Genomic DNA, 19,220 nt, shown 5'->3' on the forward strand with positions numbered 1-19,220 from the left:
GCTATCCTTAAATCACGTTCGGAGTGTGCAGCACAGTTCCTCAAATCCAAATCCTACCACGTGACTATCCAAACGATGAACTGATTTTGCTTTTGCTCTAACTCTCAGCAGTCTGAGGCATGAACTGAGAGAATTGTTGTTCGCCTGCATAGCCGATGGGAATATGGAGGAATTTAACAGAATACTCAGCATCGTTCAGGTGACCCAAGTGAAGCTGACAGAACTAACAGGTACTGGCTCACATCAGCTCACTGTTTGATTGAATCACACAGAGGCAGGACACTGACAGTCCACACAAAGCTCCCACATCTCACTTATCGAATTACATTGAGTCGACACCATAGAAACAGGTCACAAAGTTCAACCTGACAGTGCTATTATATGCTTCATACCAGTCTTGTCCCATCTCGACCTGGTCACACCCTGTCAATGTATGTTATTATTCCTTTCACACTTACTCATTTACTCATTTTATAGTCATAGAGTCAGAGAGATAGAAACAGACCCCTTGGTCCAAATGCCGACCAGATATCCCAACCCAACCTAGTCCCACCTGCCAGCACCCGGCCCATATCCCTCCAAACCCTTCCTATTCACATACCCATCCAAATGCCTCTTAAATGCTGTAATTGTACCAACCTCCACCACATCCTCTGGCAGCTCATTCCATACACGTACCACCCTCTGTGTGAAAAAGTTGCCCCTTAGGTCTCTTTTATATCTTTCCCCTCACACCCTAAACCTCTAGTTCTGGACCCCCTTACCCCGGGGAAAAGACCTTATCTATTTACCCTCTCCATGCCCCTCATTATTTTATAAATTTTTATAAAATTGTTAATAACAGTTATTTCAGCACACGTTTCAGAATGCCCATAGCCCAAGTGTTCTGGAACAGAGTGGTTTCAGAGGGGAGTTACCTCACTGAGGATCGGGGATCGCAAACTCATAGAGGGATGACAAATAGCAACATGAGTGAGGCAGATGAATTTTTACAATAAAAGTTAACAATTCTCATGGTCACCACGATCGATGCCAGATATCAATCAGTTGAATTTAAATTCCACAATCCGCCAGTGACCCGATGCCCCCCGAGCACTGGCCTCAGGCTCGGGAATGTTATCCAGCAATCTGACCCCAATACCATCACACTCCCAAAATCCTACTCGTCCTTATCCCTGTGGTCACGTGGGATTGAGGGATTGGGGGGGGGGGGTGAGTGTGGGTGGGGAGTGAGTGTGGGAGGGGGGTAAGTCTGGGGTGGGGGGGGAAAGAGTGTGAGGGAGTGTGTGTGTGGGAGGTGAGTGTGTGGGGGGTGAGTGTGTGGAGGGAGTGTGGGGGGGGGAAATGTCAGGGGTGGGTGTGGAAGGGGGAGTGTGGGGAGGGAGTGTGGAGGAGAATTGGGGGGGAGTGTGGGGGGGAATGTGTGGGGAGGAGTGTGTGAGGGGGGAATGTGTGGGGGGGGAGTGTGGGGGGAGTGTGTGGGGGGAGAGTATGGGGTAGTGTGTGGGGGGAGTGTGTGGGGGAGTGTGGAGAGTATGGGGGGTGATTGGGGACAGTGTGGGGGGAATGTGGGGGGATTGTTGGGGGGGTAGTGTGTGGGGGTAGTGTGTGGGGGGGTTGAGTGTGGGGGGTATGGGGGGGTGTGGGTGGAGTGTGGGAGGAGTGTGGGGGTCAGTATGGGGGTGAGAGTGTGGGGGGGTGAGTGTGGGGGGTGAGTGTGGGGGGTGAGTGTGGGGGGGGTGAGTATGGGAGGTGAGTATGGGGGAGTGAGTGTGGGGGGTGAGTTTGGGGGGGGTAAGTGTGGGGGGATGAGTGTGGGAGTAGTGTGGGGGGGTGAGTGTGTGGGGGGAATGTGGGAGGGAGTGAGTGTGGGAGGGGTGAGTGTGGGAGGGGTGAGTGTGGGAGGGGAGTGTGGGAGGGGAGTGTGGGAGTGGGTGAATGTGGGGGGGTGAGTGTGGGAGGGGTGAGTGTGGGAGGGGTGAGTGTGGGAGGGGAGTGTGGGAGGGGGAATGTGGGAGGGAGTGAGTGTGGGAGGGGTGAGTGTGGGAGGTGAGTGTGGGAGTGGGTGAATGTGGGGGGGTGAATGTGGGGGTGTGTGTGTGGGAGGGGGAAGTGTGGGAGGGGGAAGTGTGTGGAGTGGAGTGTGGGTGGGGATGTGGTGGGGGAATGTTGGGGGGGGGAGTGTGTGGGAGGGGAAGTGTGTGGGGGGGAGTGTGTGGGGGGGAGTGTGTGGGGGAGTGGGGAGAGTGTGGGAGGGGAGTGTGTGGGGGGAGTGTGTGGGGGGGAAGTGTGTGGGGGGGAAGTGTGTGGGGGGGGGGTGTGTGGGGGGGAGTGTGTGGGGGAGTGGGGAGAGTGTGGAGGGGAGTGTGTGGGGGGGAAGTGTGTGGGGGGGAGTGTGTGGGGGGGGAAGTGTGTGGGGGGAGGTGTGTGGGGGGGTGGGAGTGTGTGGGGGAGTGGGGAGAGTGTGGGGGGGAGTGTGTGGGGGGGAAGTGTGTGGGGGGGAAGTGTGTGGGGGGGAGTGTGGGGGGGGAGTGTGTGGGCGGAGTGTTTGGGGGGGAGAGTGTGGGGGGGAGTGTGTGGGGGGGAGTGTGTGGGGGGGAAGTGTGTGGGGGGGAGGTGTGTGGGGGGGAAGTGTGTGGGGGGGAGTGTAGTGGGGGGGAAGTGTGTGGGGGGGGAGTGTGGGGGGTGGGAGTGTGGGGGGGGGGAGTGTGTGGGGGGGAGTGTGTGGGGGGGAGTGTGTGGGGGGGGAAGTGTGTGGGGGGGAAGTGTGTGGGGGGGAGTGTGTGGGGGGGAAGTGTGGGGGGTGGGAGTGTGTGGGGGGGAGTGTGTGGGGGGAGTGTGTGGGGGGAGTGTGTGGGGGGAGTGTGTGGGGGGGAGTGTGTGGGGGGGAAGTGTGTGGGGGGGAAGTGTGGGGGGTGGGAGTGTGTGGGGGGAGTGTGTGGGGGGAGTGTGTGGGGGGGAGTGTGTGGGGGGGAAGTGTGTGGGGGGGAAGTGTGTGGGGGGGGAGTGTGTGGGGCGGAGTGTTTGGGGGGGAGAGTGTGGGGGGGAGTGTGAAGGGGTGGGGATCTGAGTGAGTGTGGGAGGGGAGTGTGGGCAGAGTGTGGGGGAGAGTGTGGGGGGGGAGTGTGGAGAAGTGGGGGGGCTGGGTGAGTGTGGGGGGAGTGTGGAGGGGTGGGGGGCTGAGTGAGTGCGTGGGGGGGAGTGTGGAGGGGTGGGGGACTGGGTGAGTGTGGGGAGGTGGGGGTGGGGAGTGTGGGGGTGGTGAGTGTGAGGGGTGGGGGCTGCTCCATCCTGCTGCTGTTTCTAGGGGCTGGGTAACTGTCCCGGGATGGTAGACCGTCAGGAGCAGCAGCTCACCCTGACCTGGGCCACTCACTCAATCGCCAACCTGTTCACTTTATTAAACAAAACCCTGGGTGTTCCATGGTCAGTTTTACTGATTCCAGGTGTTTATTAATGGAATTTAAAAGGGCAGCTGGGAGTTTGGGGGTGGTCATTACCAGTGGGGTATGGGGTCACCAGACATTCACCAACCCAGCTCCACAAGACCACCCTGAGACTCCCAGTGGATGGTTATTCTGTGTGTGTCTGTGTGTGTGAGCGAGTGTGTGTGTGTGAGTGTATGTGTGTGTGTGTGTGAGTGTGTGCATGTGAGTTGTGCGTGTGTGTATGTGTGAGTGTGTGTGTGTGTGTGTGAGTGTGTGTACATGCACGCAAGTGTGTGCATATGTGTGTGCACGCGTGAGTGTGTGTGTGTGCGTGTGTGCGCACGTGTGTGTATGTGTGTGAGTGTGTGTGCATGTGTTGGCCTTGTGTGTACATTGAAATGGGCAGGATAACATGAAGTGTAAAACGAAACTGCTAATCTTTTACAGATCCGAGAACAGGGAAGACCTGCCTGATGAAAGCGTTACTGAATCTGAACAGCAATACCAATGAAATAATTGAGAAACTGTTTGCAGTCGCAGAGAGAGATGATTGTTTAAAACTGCTGATTAATGCTGCATATTGTGATAAAGATTATAAAGGTAGGTTAACAGAATGGCAGCTGCTGGGTCCAAGAACATGATACTGGAAGGTTTCGCCAGCATCATGGAATGGCTCTATCTCCTTTACCACCCATTCTGGACTGCTCTGGGATGGAAACGCATTGAATAAGCTGCAATACCACTCTAGATGATCATAAAGTGCTGTGCTGTAGGATTGATTAGTCACTCAGCTTCTCCCCAAATGTCACCCACTCACAGCATCAGGAAACTCAATACCCAATTCGGAATCCGGCCCATAACGTCCTGACCCCCTGTCCCCCCATCATTCATAACCACAATGCCCCTAACCAGAGACAGCCATTGGGAAGAAAGCTGCCCAGGTTCATGTCAGGGTCACCTCCAACAGTCCAGGTAAACCCAAGTAAAAGCTGGAATAAAATTCAAGAGCTCTATTGAGTCCCCTTGAGGTATCCCTTAGAGTGTGCTGGGTGGGGGGGGGGGGGGGGGGGGCGGGTGGGGGGGGGGAGGTGGAGGAGTAGTTGAGCTTAGAGATAAGGAGCAAAATTCTCCGCACTTAGCCCAAACTCGGAAGCAGGGAGTGGGAGACCAGGCTGAACACAGTGACAGTGGAGCAAAACTCCCTTTGATGAGGTCAAAGGCATGACAGTGGGAGAATGGGGTAAGGGTGGGGGGACTGAGTAAATAATGGTGGAGGAGGAGGGCTTGAGAAGGGCTCTGCATGTATTTCAGAGGGATGGGGCATTTGAGAGGGATGGGGCATTTGAGAGAGATGGGGTATTGGAGAGAGATGGGGTATTTGAGAGAGATGGGGTATTTGAGAGCGATGGAATATTTGATAGCGATGGGGTATTTGATAGCGATGGGGTATTTGATAGCGATGGGGTATTTGAGAGGGATGGGGTATTTGAGAGGGATGGGGCATTTGAGAGAGATGGGGTATTGGAGAGAGATGGGGTATTTGAGAGAGATGGGGTATTTGAGAGCGATGGAATATTTGATAGCGATGGGGTATTTGATAGCGATGGGGTATTTGATAGCGATGGGGTATTTGATAGCGATGGGGTATTTGAGAGGGATGGGGTATTTGAGAGTGATGGGTATTTGATAGCGATGGGGTATTTGAGAGGGATGGGGTATTTGAGAGGGATGGGGTATTTGAGAGGGATGGGGTATTTGAGAGGGATGATGTATTTGAGAGGGATGGGGTATTTGAGAGAGATGGGGTATTTGAGAGCGATGGGTATTTGATAGCGATGGGGTATTTGAGATCAATGGGGTATTTGAGAGGGATGGGGTATTTGATAGCGATGGGGTATTTGAGATCAATGGGGTATTTGAGAGGGATGGGGTATTTGATAGCGATGGGGTATTTGAGATCAATGGGGTATTTGAGAGGGATGGGGTATTTGATAGCGATAGGGTATTTGAGAGCGATGGGGCATTTGAGAGAGATGGGGCATTTGAGAGGGATGGGGTATTTGAGAGAGGTGGGGTATTTGAGAGAGATGGGGTATTTGAGAGTGATGGGGTATTTGAGAGGGATGGGGTATTTGATAGCGATGGGGTATTTGAGATCAATGGGGTATTTGAGAGCGATGGGGTATTTGAGAGAGATGGGGTATTTGAGATCAATGGGGTATTTGAGAGGGATGGGGCATTTGAGGGGGATGGGGTATTTGAGAGGGATGGGGTATTTGATAGCGATGGGGTATTTGAGATCAATGGGGTATTTGAGAGGGATGGGCTATTTGATAGCGATGGGGTATTTGAGATCAATGGGGTATTTGAGAGCAATGGGGCATTTGAGAGAGATGGGTATTTGATAGCGATGGGGTATTTGAGATCAATGGGGTATTTGAGAAGGATGGGGTATTTGATAGCGATGGGGTATTTGAGATCAATGGGGTATTTGAGAGGGATGGGGTATTTGAGAGCGATGGGGTATTTGAGAGGGATGGGGTATTTGATAGCGATGGGGTATTTGAGATCAATGGGGTATTTGAGAGGGATGGGGTATTTGATAGCGATGGGGTATTTGAGATCAATGGGGTATTTGAGAGGGATGGGGTATTTGATAGCGATGGGGTATTTGAGATCAATGGGGTATTTGAGAGGGATGGGGTATTTGATAGCAATGGGGTATTTGAGAGCGATGGGGCATTTGAGAGAGATGGGGCATTTGAGAGGGATGGGGTATTTGAGAGAGATGGGTATTTGATAGCGATGGGGTATTTGAGATCAATGGGGTATTTGAGAGGGATGGGGTATTTGATAGCGATGGGGTATTTGAGATCAATGGGGTATTTGAGAGGGATGGGGTATTTGATAGCAATGGGGTATTTGAGAGCGATGGGGCATTTGAGAGAGATGGGGCATTTGAGAGGGATGGGGTATTTGAGAGAGATGGGTATTTGATAGCGATGGGGTATTTGAGATCAATGGGGTATTTGAGAGGGATGGGGTATTTGATAGCGATGGGGTATTTGAGATCAATGGGGTATTTGAGAGCGATGGGGCATTTGAGAGAGATGGGGTATTTGAGATCAATGGGGTATTTGAGAGGGATGGGGCATTTGAGAGGGATGGGGTATTTGAGAGGGATGGGGTATTTGAGAGCGATGGGGTTTTTGAGAGCGATGGGGTATTTGAGAGCGATGGGGTATTTGAGGGGGATGAGGTATTTGAGAGCGATGGGGTATTTGGGAGGGGTGGGGTATTTGAGAGCGATGGGGTATTTGAGGGGGATGAGGTATTTGAGAGCGATGGGGTATTTGAGAGGGATGGGGTATTTGAGAGCGATGGGGCATTTGAGAGAGTTGGGGTATTTGAGAGAGATGGGGTATTTGAGAGAGATGGGGTATTTGAGAGCAATGGGGGATTTGAGAGCAATGGGGTATTTGAGAGAGATGGGGTATTTGAGAGCGAAGGGGTATTTATGAGCGATGGGGGATTTGAGAGCGATGGGGCATTTGAGAGAGATGGGGTATTTGAGAGCGATGGGGGATTTGAGAGCGATGGGGGATTTGAGAGGGATGGGGTATTTGAGAGCGATGGGGTATTTGAGGGGGATGAGGTATTTGAGAGCGATGGGGGATTTGAGAGGGATGGGGTATTTGAGAGCGATGGGGTATTTGAGAGGGATGAGGTATTTGAGAGCGATGGGGTATTTGAGAGCGATGGGGTATTTGAGAGCGATGGGGTATTTGAGAGGGATGGGGTATTTGAGGGGGATGAGGTATTTGAGAGCGATGGGGTATTTGAGAGCGATGGGGTATTTGAGAGCGATGGGGTATTTGAGAGGGATGGGGTATTTGAGGGGGATGAGGTATTTGAGAGCGATGGGGGATTTGAGAGGGATGGGGGATTTGAGAGGGATGGGGTATTTGAGAGGGATGATGTATTTGAGAGGGATGGGGTATTTGAGAGGGATGGGGTATTTGATAGCGATGGGGTATTTGAGAGCGATGGGGTATTTGAGGGGGATGAGGTATTTGAGAGGGATGGGGTATTTGAGAGCGATGGGGTATTTGAGGGGGATGAGGTATTTGAGAGGGATGGGGTATTTGAGAGCGATGGGGTATTTGAGAGGGATGGGGTATTTGAGAGGGATGAGGTATTTGAGAGCGATGGGGTATTTGAAAGGGAGGGGATGTAAAGGAGGGGAGAGTTTATAGGGTACTCAGGTACTCAAGAGGAGATGGGAAGAGATGAAGGAGGTGAGGGATTTTAAGATGATTCTGTGATCTATGATCCTGCCCCAGTAGCTGCCTGATGAAGGAGCAGTGCTCTGAAAGCGAGTGTTTCCAAATAAACCTGTTGGACTATAACCTGGTGTTGTGTGATTGTTAACTTTGATATATCTGAAACAACAGACTGATGGGTTTGAGAGGTTTCCCTTTCTGTTTTGGAGGTCAGGCAGCCCTCCACATTGCCATCGAAAGACGCTGCCTGGACATTGTCAAACTCCTGCTGGAGAAAGGAGCTGACGTCAACATCAAGGCCAATGGGAAATTTTTCACACCCAGCAGAAAAAATCGCAGCAGCTTCTATTTTGGTAAGTTACCTTTCCGAATTAAATACTACCCGTTTTTACTCAAGATTAGGGTGGGGCTGGAAAAGCACAGCAGGTCAGGCAGCATCCGAGGAGCTGGAGAATTGATGTTTCGGTTCAGGAATGAGGGGTACCCATTTTTAACCTAATACGCCCCAAAGGGGTGTCAATGTGCACATCCCTAGTTGCCCCCTTGAGAAGGTGGGGGTGAGCTGCCTTCTTGAACCGCTGCAGTCCATGTGCTGTGGGTTGACCCACAATGTCCCTTAGGGAGGGAATCCCAGGATTCTGACCCAGTGACAGTGAAGGAACAGCAATTATATTTCCAAGTCAGGATGGGGAGGGGCTCGGAGGGGAATGTGCAGTGGGTGGTGTTCCCATGTATCTGTGGTCCATGAGTCTCTCAGGTCACAGCAGAGGTCGTGTGTTTGGAAGGGGCTGTGAAACGAGGCTGGCTGAGTTAACACAGTGAACCTTTTATTGATGGCCCAGCCCCTTCTGTCACTATAGCACTGTCAATGGAACGTGTATCTACCTCATTGAACCTTCAATCAACGTGCTCCCTACACTGTCCCATTGCATTGATGTAGTGCCTGCATGTGCCTGCATCCTTTAGTGTAACAACAAGGGAATTTCTGCAGGATTAAAACAAACTCTGTGTGTAAAAGTCTATCGAAAACCATGAATCTATTATCGATTATTGAAAAAACCCACCTGGGTCACAAATGGCCCTGGGAAGGAGACTGCTATTCTTCCCTGGTCTGACCTCCATGTGACTCCAGACCCACAGCAATGGGGTTGACTCTTTTCCACTCTCTGGGTAATTAGGGATGGGCAAGAAATACTAACCAGGTCAGTGATGCCCGCATCCTGTGAATGAATAAAAAATTGGGGAGAAAGTGGAGCCCCTGAGTTCATTGCTTCAAGGAGCAACAGGTTAGAGTGAGAGACAGTATGAAGGGTGTCAGACAGGATGAGGTGAGAGAGCAGCAGCCAGGAGGGAATGGCACTATCAGCAACTTGCCCTCCACACATTGTCTGACACCAACTCCGGGTCAACCATCGACAGCTGGGATCGCACTGGGTACCGGGGGAGTTGGGGGGGGGGGGGGGGAAGGTATACACCAATATCACGTGGATTGCAGTAATTCAAGGCAGTAGCTCACTCCCCCCGCACCCCCCCCCCCCCCAATTACACAGAGACACTTACACAGGGACACTTACACGGGGACACTTACACAGGGGCATTTACACAGGGACATTTACACAGGGGGACTTACACAGGGACACTTACACAGGGACACTTACACGGGGACACTTACACAGGGGCATTTACACAGGGACACTTATACAGGGACACTTATACAGGGACACTTACACAGGGGCATTTACACAGGGGGACTTACACGGGGACACTTACACAGGGGCATTTACACAGGGACACTTATACAGGGACACTTACACAGGGACACTTACACAGGGACACTTACACAGGGGCATTTACACAGGGGGACTTACACAGGGACACTTACACAGGGACACTTACACGGGGACACTTACACAGGGGCATTTACACAGGGACACTTATACAGGGACACTTACACAGGGACACTTACACAGGGGCATTTACACAGGGGGACTTACACAGGGACACTTACACAGGGACACTTACACAGGGACACTTACACAGGGGGACTTACACAGGGGCATTTACACAGGGACACTTACACAGGGACACTTACACAGGGACACTTACACAGGGGCATTTACACAGGGACACTTACACAGGGGGACTTACACAGGGGGACTTACACAGGGGCACTTACACAGGGGCACTTACACAGGGACACTTACAAGGGGACACTTACACAGGGGCATTTACACAGGGACACTTACACGGGGGCACTTACACGGGGGCACTTACACGGGGACACTTACACAGGGACACTTACACAGGGACACTTACACGGGGACACTTACACAGGGGCATTTACACAGGGACACTTACACAGGGACACTTACACAGGGGGACTTACACAGGGACACTTACACAGGGACACTTACACAGGGGCATTTACACAGGGACACTTACACGGGGGCACTTACACAGGGGTGTTTACACAGGGGCGTTTACACAGGGGCATTTACACAGGGATGTTTACACGGGGGTGTTTACACAGGGACATTTACACAGGGGGACTTACACAGGGGCACTTACACAGGGGCATTTACACAGGGACACTTACACGGGGACACATACACAGGGGCATTTACACAGGGACAATTACACAGGGGCACTTACACGGGGACACTTACACGGGGACACTTACACAGGGACACTTACACAGAGACACTTACACAGAGACACTTACACAGGGGCACTTACACAGGGACACTTACACAGGGGCATTTACACAGGGACACTTACACAGGGGGACTTACACAGGGGCATTTACACAGGGACACTTACACGGGGACACTTACACAGGGACACTTACACAGGGGCATTTACACAGGGACACTTACACAGGGGCATTTACACAGGGGCACTTACACAGGGACACTTAAACAGGGGCATTTACACAGGGGCACTTACACAGGGACACTTACACAGGGGCATTTACACAGGGGCATTTACACAGGGACACTTATACGGGGGCACTTACACAGAGACACTTACACAGGGGGACTTACACGGGCATTTACACAGGAGCACTTACACGGGGACACTTACACAGGGGCATTTACACAGGGACACTTACACGGGGGCACTTACACGGGGGCACTTACACAGGGGCATTTACACAGAGACACTTACACAGGGGCATTTACACAGGGGCACTTACACAGGGGCATTTACACACGGGCATTTACACAGGGAAACTTACACAGGGGTATTTACAAGGGGACACTTACACAGGGGCATTTACACAGGGACACTTACACAGGGGCATTTACACAGGGGCATTTACACAGGGACACTTACACAAAGACACTTACACGGGGCATTTACACAGAGACACTTACACGGGACACTTACATATGGACACTTACACAGGGACATTTACACAGGGGCACTTACACAGGGGCATTTACACAGGGACACTTACACAGGGACACTTACACAGGGGCACTTACACAGGGGCATTTACACAGGGACACTTACACAGGGACATTTACACAGGGGCACTTACACAGGGGCATTTACACAGGGGCATTTACACAGGGACACTTACACGGAGGCACTTACACAGGGGCACTTACACAGGGGCACTTACACAGGGGCACTTACACAGGGGCATTTACACAGAGACACTTACACAGGGACACTTACACAGGGACACTTACACGGGGCACTTACACAGGGACACTTACACAGGGAGACTTACACAGAGACACTTACACAGGGACACTTACACAGGGACACTTACACAGGGGCACTTATACAGGGGCATTTACACAGGGGCATTTACACAGGAACACTTACACAGGGGCACTTACACAGGGGCACTTACACAGGGACACTTACACGGGGGCACTTACACGGGGGCACTTACACAGGGGCATTTACACAGGGGGACTTACACAGGGACACTTACACAGGGGCATTTACACAGGGGCATTTACACAGGAACACTTACACAGGGGCACTTACACAGGGGCACTTACACAGGGACACTTACACAGGGGCATTTACACAGGGGCACTTACACAGGGGCACTTACACAAGTGCACTTACACAGGGAGACTTACACAGAGACACTTACACGGGGGCATTTACACAGGGGCACTTACACAGGGGCATTTACACGGGGACACTTACACAGGGACACTTACACAGGGGCATTTACACAGGGGCATTTACACAGGGACACTTACACAGGGGCATTTACACAGGGGCACTTACACAGGGGCATTTACACAGGGGCATTTACACAAGGACACTTACACAGGGACACTTACACTGGGGCACTTACACAGGGGCATTTACACGGGGGCACTTACACAGGGGCACTTACACAGGGGCATTTACACAGGGCATTTACACAGGGACACAGATTTAGGGTGTGAGGGGACAGATATAAAAGAGACCTAAGGGGTAACGTTTTCACACAGAGGGGGTGGTACGGGTATGGAATGAGCTGCCAGAGGAAGTGGTGGAGGCTGGTACAATTACAGCATTTAAATGGCATTTTTAGATTAGATTACATTACAGTGTGGAAACAGGCCCTTCGGCCCAATAAGTCCACACCGACCCGCCGAAGCGCAACCCACCCATACCCCTACATTTACCCCTTACCTACCACTATGGGCAATTTAGCATGGCCAATTCACCCTGACCTGCACATCTTTGGACTGTGGGAGGAAACCCACGCAGACACGGGGAGAACGTGCAAACTCCACACAGTCAGTCACCTGAGGTGGGAATTGAACCCGGGTCTCTGGCGCTGTGAGATAGCAGTGCTAACCACTGTGCCACCGTGCCGCCCATTTGGATGGGTATATGAATGGGAAGGGTTTAGAGGGATATGGGCCGGGTGGTGGCAGGTGGGACTAGATTGGGTTGGGATATCTGGTCAGGACAAGTTGGCCTGAGGGGTCTGTTTCCGTGCTGGAGATCTCTATGACTCTAAAAACAGGAAGAGTGTGCAGGGCAGGAAAGGGAAATCAGGGAATTACTGCATATTTAAGCTGGTGAGTGATTTGGAAAAACAATGTCCAGTGAATCCAAAATGGCCAGCAGTCAACCAAGGTAGTTTCCAGATAAACACATTGATTATTTACTGATTGTTCAGGTGCATGGAGCTGTAAAGGAGATTGGAATTTGGGTTAATACAAACTGGAAGACCTTAGAGAGACTGAGGACTGCAGATGCTGGAGATCAGAGTCGAGAGTGTGGTGCTGGAAAAGCACAGATGGTCAGGCAGCATCCGAGGGGCAGGAGAATCAGCGTTTCAGGCATAAACCCTACACCAGGAATTCCTGATGAAGGGCCAATGCCCAAAACATTGATTCTGCTGCTCCTGTAAGCCCTCACATCTGTACAACAAGTGAAATCGAAGGTGGCATTAATCTCAGTGGGGATGGAATATAATGAGAACAATGTGATTTTTTTTCCCAAAAATACTGACCTTGGATGCAACACCAAATAGATTCAGCTGAAAAAGGTTAAACAGGAAACAACTCCCAAATGGAGCGTATAATCTGCCAGGTTTAGGAGGTTGAGGGCTGATCTGATAGAGTATTTAAAGTATCATTTTAGAAAGGATTTTTTAGTCTTTTTTCTGCCTTCCTGGGGGAGGTCAGAAAATTAGAATTCAAGCTGGGGCCAGGTGGAGTCCCAGGAAAGGTTGGCGGAAACCTGGAACATTCTCCCCTCAGTGAGATAGAGGCTGGTGCTGGTGTTTGCAACGAGAGATGTGTTCAACCTGGGAGGCTCTGTATTGTCAGTGAGCACAGACTCAATGAGGTAGGGGGTCTCGCTCAGATAAAGGCCCATCAATTAGCCAAGGATAGGTGAGGGATTAGAGTCATAGAGTCATAGAGATGTACAGCATGGAAACAGACCCTTCAGTCCAATCTGTCCATGCCGACCAGATATCCCAACCCAATCTAGTCCCACCTGCCAGCACCCGGCCCATATCCCTCCAAACCCTTCCTATTCATATACCCATCCAAATGCCTCTTAAATGTTGCAATTGTACCAGCCTCCACCACACCCTCTGGCAGCTCATTCCATACACGTACCACCCTCTGCGTGAAAAAGTTGCCCCTTAGGTCTCTTTTATATCTTTCCCCTCTCACCCTAAACTTATGCCCTCTAGTTCTGGACTCCCCCACCCCAGGGAAAAGACTTTGTCTATTTATCCTATCTATGCCCCTCATAATTTTGTAAACCTCTATAAAGTCACCCCTCAGCCTCCGACACTCCAGGGAAAACAGCCCCAGCCTGTTCAGCCTCTCCCTGTAGCTCAAATCCTCCAACCCTGGCAACATCCTTGTAGATCTTTTCTGAACCCTTTCAAGTTTCACAACATCTTTCCGATAGTAAGGAGACCAGAACTGCACACAATATTCCAACAGTGGCCTAACCAATGTGACGAGAGGAGAACTCCTGGAATAGTTGAGTCTGGAGTTGAGAAATGCAGGGCTGGGCTGTTGCTCACAGCTTGATATCCCACAGGTGAACTACCGCTGGCTCTGGCTGCATGCACCAACCAACCAGAGATAGTTACACTTCTCCTGAACCACCCAGGAATAAAGATCGGAGAGCAGGACTCGAGGGGGAACACAGTCCTGCACGCACTGGTCACGATAGCAGATGACACAGTGGACAACACTAAGGTTGTTACCGAAATGTACAACAAGATCTTGATTGAAAACAAACAGAGCAACCTGGAGGATATAAAGAACGTCAAAGGACTGACCCCATTACAGCTCGCAGCCAAACTGGGCAAGTTTGAGGCAAGACCTTTTCATTTCTCTATAGAATGGGCACTGGGTCTGTGTTAGAGAGTGGCTATTTACTCAGTGACCTTCGCTGGCAGAGGGTCTGTCACAGCCAGGCAGGGTCAATGTGTACATAATCATACTGACTCTCCTTAGAGAGTCAGTAACCATCGATACACTCATAGAAACAGAGAACTTTCCAGTGCAGTTCAGGCCCTTCGGCCCTCGATGTTCATCGATCTGTGCAACCAATCTGAAGCCTATCTACCCTACACTATTCTATTTTAATCCATATGTTTATCCAGTGACCATTTAAATGCCCTTAAAGTTGGTGAGTCTGCAACTGTTGCAGGCGGGGCGTTCCATGCCCCTACTACTCTCTGAGTAAAGACACTACCTCTGACATCTGTCCTATATCTATCACTCCTCAATTTAAAGCTATGTTCCCTCGTGCTAGCCATCACCATCCGAGGACAAAGGCTCTCACTGTCCACCTTATCTAACCCTCTGATTATCTTCTATGTCCTAATTAAGTCACCTCTCAACCTTCTTCTCTCTAATGAAAACAGCCTCAAGTCCCTCAGCCTTTTCTAGTAAGACCTCCCCTTCACACCAGGCAACATCCTAGTAAATCACCTCTGAACCCTTTCCAAAGCTTCCACATCCCTCCTATAATGCAGTGACCAGAACCGTATGCAATACCCAAAGTACAGACGCACCAGAGTTTTGTAGAGCTGCTCTCAAACTATCAGTTGCCCATAGTGTCCAGAGATGTGTGGATTAGCTGCATTAGTCAGGGATAAATGTGGAGTAATAGGGAATGAATTGGCGGGGTAGTCTTCGGAGGGTCAGTGTGGAGTTGTTGGGTTAAAGGGCCTGTTTCCACACTGTAGGGACAGGGGCTCTAATAAATAAAGGAAACTCCACTCACTAAACTGAGTTACACTCATTCATGGTGTTACATCACCCTCTGTTGACCAAACTGTGAACTGCATAAGGTTCTCGGAACACAAAATGCGCAGTGATTACTGAGTCAGAGATTACAGTGCTGAAAGCCCATTATCTGTTTGTGTTGTGTCACCATTATCTTACCAGACCATAGGGGCTGTTTTCTCTCAGTCTACAATTGCTAATCTAAACCGAGATGCCACGTCCTGTTCCACAGGAAAAGGGGGAATTCCCTTCAGAATGTGCTTTCTTTAATATTAATCCTGTGCTGTCATCCCATCCAGAAATCTGGGGGGAGGTGGGAGTTTCATGCCCAAGTATTTGTGTACATTTGTAAAGGTAAAGCTGCCATACTCCCATAGGACCACTCTCTTCCAGAGAGAGGGAGGGGAAGGGGAAAGGGGAGGGAAGAGGAGAGTGGAGAGGACCACTCTCTTCCAGAGAGAGGGAGGGGAAGGGGAAAGGGGAGGGAAGAGGAGAGTGGAGAGGAGGGTAGAGGGTGGTGGAGAATGAGAGGGGGTGGAGGAGGGAGTGAGGGAGATGGGGGAAAGGGAGAGAGGAGGGGAGAGAGAGAGAGAGACAGAGAGAGAGAAAGGGAGGGGGGGGGAAGGGGAGGAGGGAGAGAGAGAGAATTCAGAGTCTCGCATTTCAAACCCTGTAAACACGTGGATGGAGATGACATTTTTTACCTTTCAGATATTCAGGAGTATCCTCGGAAGAGAAATGAAAGACAAGGAGCACATGGATCTCTCTCGGAAAATTACTGACTGGGCGTATGGTCCCATTTCGTCTTCACTCTATGACATCACTGGAGTGGACACGTTCGAGAGGAATTCCGTTCTGAAAGTTGTCGTCTTTAACACAAAGATCCAGGCAAGTTATTTCCAATTTGACACTTCCAACTCCGAGCTCATCATCTCTGCATCAACAAAGCTTCCTATGACAGGAAAACAAGTGACGGTGCTGAATCGGATTGAAACAGTTGTTTGAAGGACAGGTTCTCCCTCCCCTCACTGAAACCTTTCCCTTTCTCTAAGAACTGATTGAAGTGACACTGATCACTGGTTACACAACCTGTCAAATCGAAATGATGCATCTTCTGCATTCTATTAACTCATCCACTGTCTATCCCTGATAATACATTTCCCTCGACACCGTGGACTCTCATTTTATGTTGGAACATTCAATGTGGCATTTTGTCATATTCCTTCCGGAAATTCGATTAACTGTCTCCCCATTATTCACATTGGTTGTTATTTCCTTAAAGAATGCTAATGAATTAATCAAACACTATTTCCCTTTCACAAATCCACTTTAACTCTGTGGGGTTATGTTAAGATTTTACACTCCTGCTAATAACTTCTTGAATAGATTCCAGCATTTGCCCCATGGTGGATGCTGGACTGACCGGCCTGCAGTTTTCTGCTTCAACAATCTCCTGCCGTTGGATGGAGGAGTCGGGTTTGCTAGTGACAATCTGGCAGCACCTTTTCTAAAATCCAGGGAATGTTGGAAAACTAGAACCAATTCACAGAACAACAAAGAACAAAGAAAATTTACAGCCCAGGAACAGGCCCTTCGGCCCTCCAAGCCTGAGCTGATCCAAATCTACTGTTTAAACCTGTCACCCAATTCCTAAGCATCTGTATCCCTCTGCTCCCCACCTACTCACTCATCTGTCCAGACGCATCTTAAATGAATCTACTGTGCCTGCCTCTACCACCTCTGCTGGCAACGCGTTCCAAACGCCCACCACCCTCTGTGTGAAGTACTTGCCACGTGTATCCCCCTTAAACTTGTCACCTCTCACCTTAAAAGCCTGACCTCTCGTTATTGAATCCTTCACCCTGGGAAAAAGCTTCTCTCAATCCACCCTGTCTATACCCTTCATGATTTTATAAACCTCAATCAGGTCCCTCCTCAATCTCCTTTATTCTAGTGAAAACAAGCCTAACCTAACTCAGATTCTCTTCTATTATCTCAGCAGCCAATCCTTTAGAATGAAGTCCACGAGGGTCAGGGGGACTCTTCAGATTGAAGTTCCAATGACTTTCTCTCACAGTTTTCCTGATGACTTTCTCTCACAGTTTTCCTGATGACTTTCTCTCACAGTTTTCCTGATGACTGTTTCACATTCCTCACCTCGAGAAAACCTCCCTTCAATTCATCTCATTGCTCCATTCACCATCAATTTCTCAGACTCTGTGGAAAATCAACATACACTCTACTGTGTTGAAAAGACCTGTCGAAACTGACTGTCCACCTTTATATTTCTTGCTAGCTTTCCCTGTACCCATTCCTGTCTCCTTCACTAATTCTTTTCTTTGTTCTCCTTTATATACCTTGTCTGATCTTCTGACCTACTCCCCACTTTTGCAGAATTAGAAACTTGGTTTTCTTCTGTTTGACACTATTAGACTTCCTTAGTCAGCCATAGATGGTGTCGAATGCACATTGAGTACTCTGAAATATCTCCTTAAAACTCTACTAGCCCATCCCGTATCCTAATTTCTCAATTAATTTTAGTCGGCTCTGCTCCTAAATCATATGTTAAAATTACAAATGGGTTGAACAGGGTAGGACTGGAGAGACAGAGAGAGAGAAAATTGTTTTGTTCAGCAAAAGGTGTTAAGACTTTGGGACTAAAGGCAGGTATTTTGGAGTTGGGCCACAGATCATTCATGACCTCACTGAATGGCAGAATGGGCTGAAAGGGCAGAATGGCCTTCACCTGTTCCTAATCCAAAACTATACAAGACAATTCCTAACAAATCCAAGGGGGAAAATGAAAAGTGTCCTCATTCAGCAGAGCAACATGAAACTCACTGTCACAGAAATTACTTCAGCTAAATAGTTTTGATTCTTTCAAAAAGAAGTTAAACTTGCATGATAATGAAATTAGAAGAAATTGCTCAGAAGCTGAAGTGAACGATTAAATGGAAGAGGCTTGCGTGAAGTATAAATACCAACACACTAACCAAGCAGATAAACAGGAGGCTGGAAGAATTTAACTGGCTTGTGCTTTTCCAGCCTCCTGTTTATCGATTTTTTTGTGGAAGATTTATGAGGGCAGAGCGGTAGATGTGATCTATATGGACTTCAGTAAGGCGTTCGACAAGATTCCCCATGGGAGACTGATTAGCAAGGTTAGATCTCATGGATTACAGGGAGAACTAGCCATTTGGATACAGAACTGGCTCAAAGGTAGAAGACAGAGGGTGGTGGTGGAGGGTTGTTTTTCAGACTGGAGGCCTGTGACCAGTGGAGTACCACAAGGATTGGTGCTGGGCCCTCTACTTTTTGTCATTTACATAAATGATTTGGATGTGAACATAAGAGGTACAGTTAGTAAGTTTGCAGATGACACCAAAATTGGAGGTGTAGTGGACAGCGAAGAGGGTTACCTCCGATTTACAACAGGATCTGGACCAGATGGGCCAATAGGCTGAGAAGTGGCAGATGGAGTTTAATTCCGATAAATGTGAGGTGCTGCATTTTGGGAAAGCAAATCTTAGCAGGACTTATACACTTAATGGTAAGGTCCTAGGGAGTGTTGCTGAACAAAGAGACCTTGGAGTGCAGGTTCATAGCTCCTTGAAAGTGGAGTCGCAGGTAGATAGGATAGTGAAGAAGGCGTTTGGTATGCTTTCCTTTATTGGTCAGAGTATTGAGTACAGGAGTTGGGAGGTCATGTTGCGGCTGTACAGGACATTGGTTAGGCCACTGTTGGAATATTGCATACAATTCTGGTCTCCTTCCTA

The 19,220-nt window shown here is 49.7% G+C and overlaps 1 protein-coding gene across 3 annotated transcripts in view; it reads left to right on the forward strand.

Moving 5' to 3' along the window:
* LOC140474371 (transient receptor potential cation channel subfamily V member 3-like) overlaps nucleotides 1-16,461 on the forward strand; it is a 33,691-nt gene extending 17,230 nt beyond the window's left edge. For all 3 annotated transcript variants that reach the window (XM_072567687.1, XM_072567686.1, XM_072567688.1), the window contains 5 exons: nucleotides 109-230; nucleotides 3,876-4,028; nucleotides 7,921-8,064; nucleotides 14,246-14,526; nucleotides 16,156-16,461. In XM_072567687.1, the coding sequence (XP_072423788.1) occupies nucleotides 109-230; nucleotides 3,876-4,028; nucleotides 7,921-8,064; nucleotides 14,246-14,526; nucleotides 16,156-16,449 (994 nt within the window). In that variant the 3' untranslated portion in view covers nucleotides 16,450-16,461. The remainder of the gene's footprint in view (nucleotides 1-108; nucleotides 231-3,875; nucleotides 4,029-7,920; nucleotides 8,065-14,245; nucleotides 14,527-16,155) is intronic.
* The last annotated feature ends 2,759 nt before the right edge of the window (nucleotides 16,462-19,220 follow it).

Source organism: Chiloscyllium punctatum, unplaced genomic scaffold, assembly GCF_047496795.1.
Source record: "Chiloscyllium punctatum isolate Juve2018m unplaced genomic scaffold, sChiPun1.3 scaffold_963, whole genome shotgun sequence".
Classification (NCBI taxonomy): Eukaryota; Metazoa; Chordata; class Chondrichthyes; order Orectolobiformes; family Hemiscylliidae; genus Chiloscyllium; species Chiloscyllium punctatum.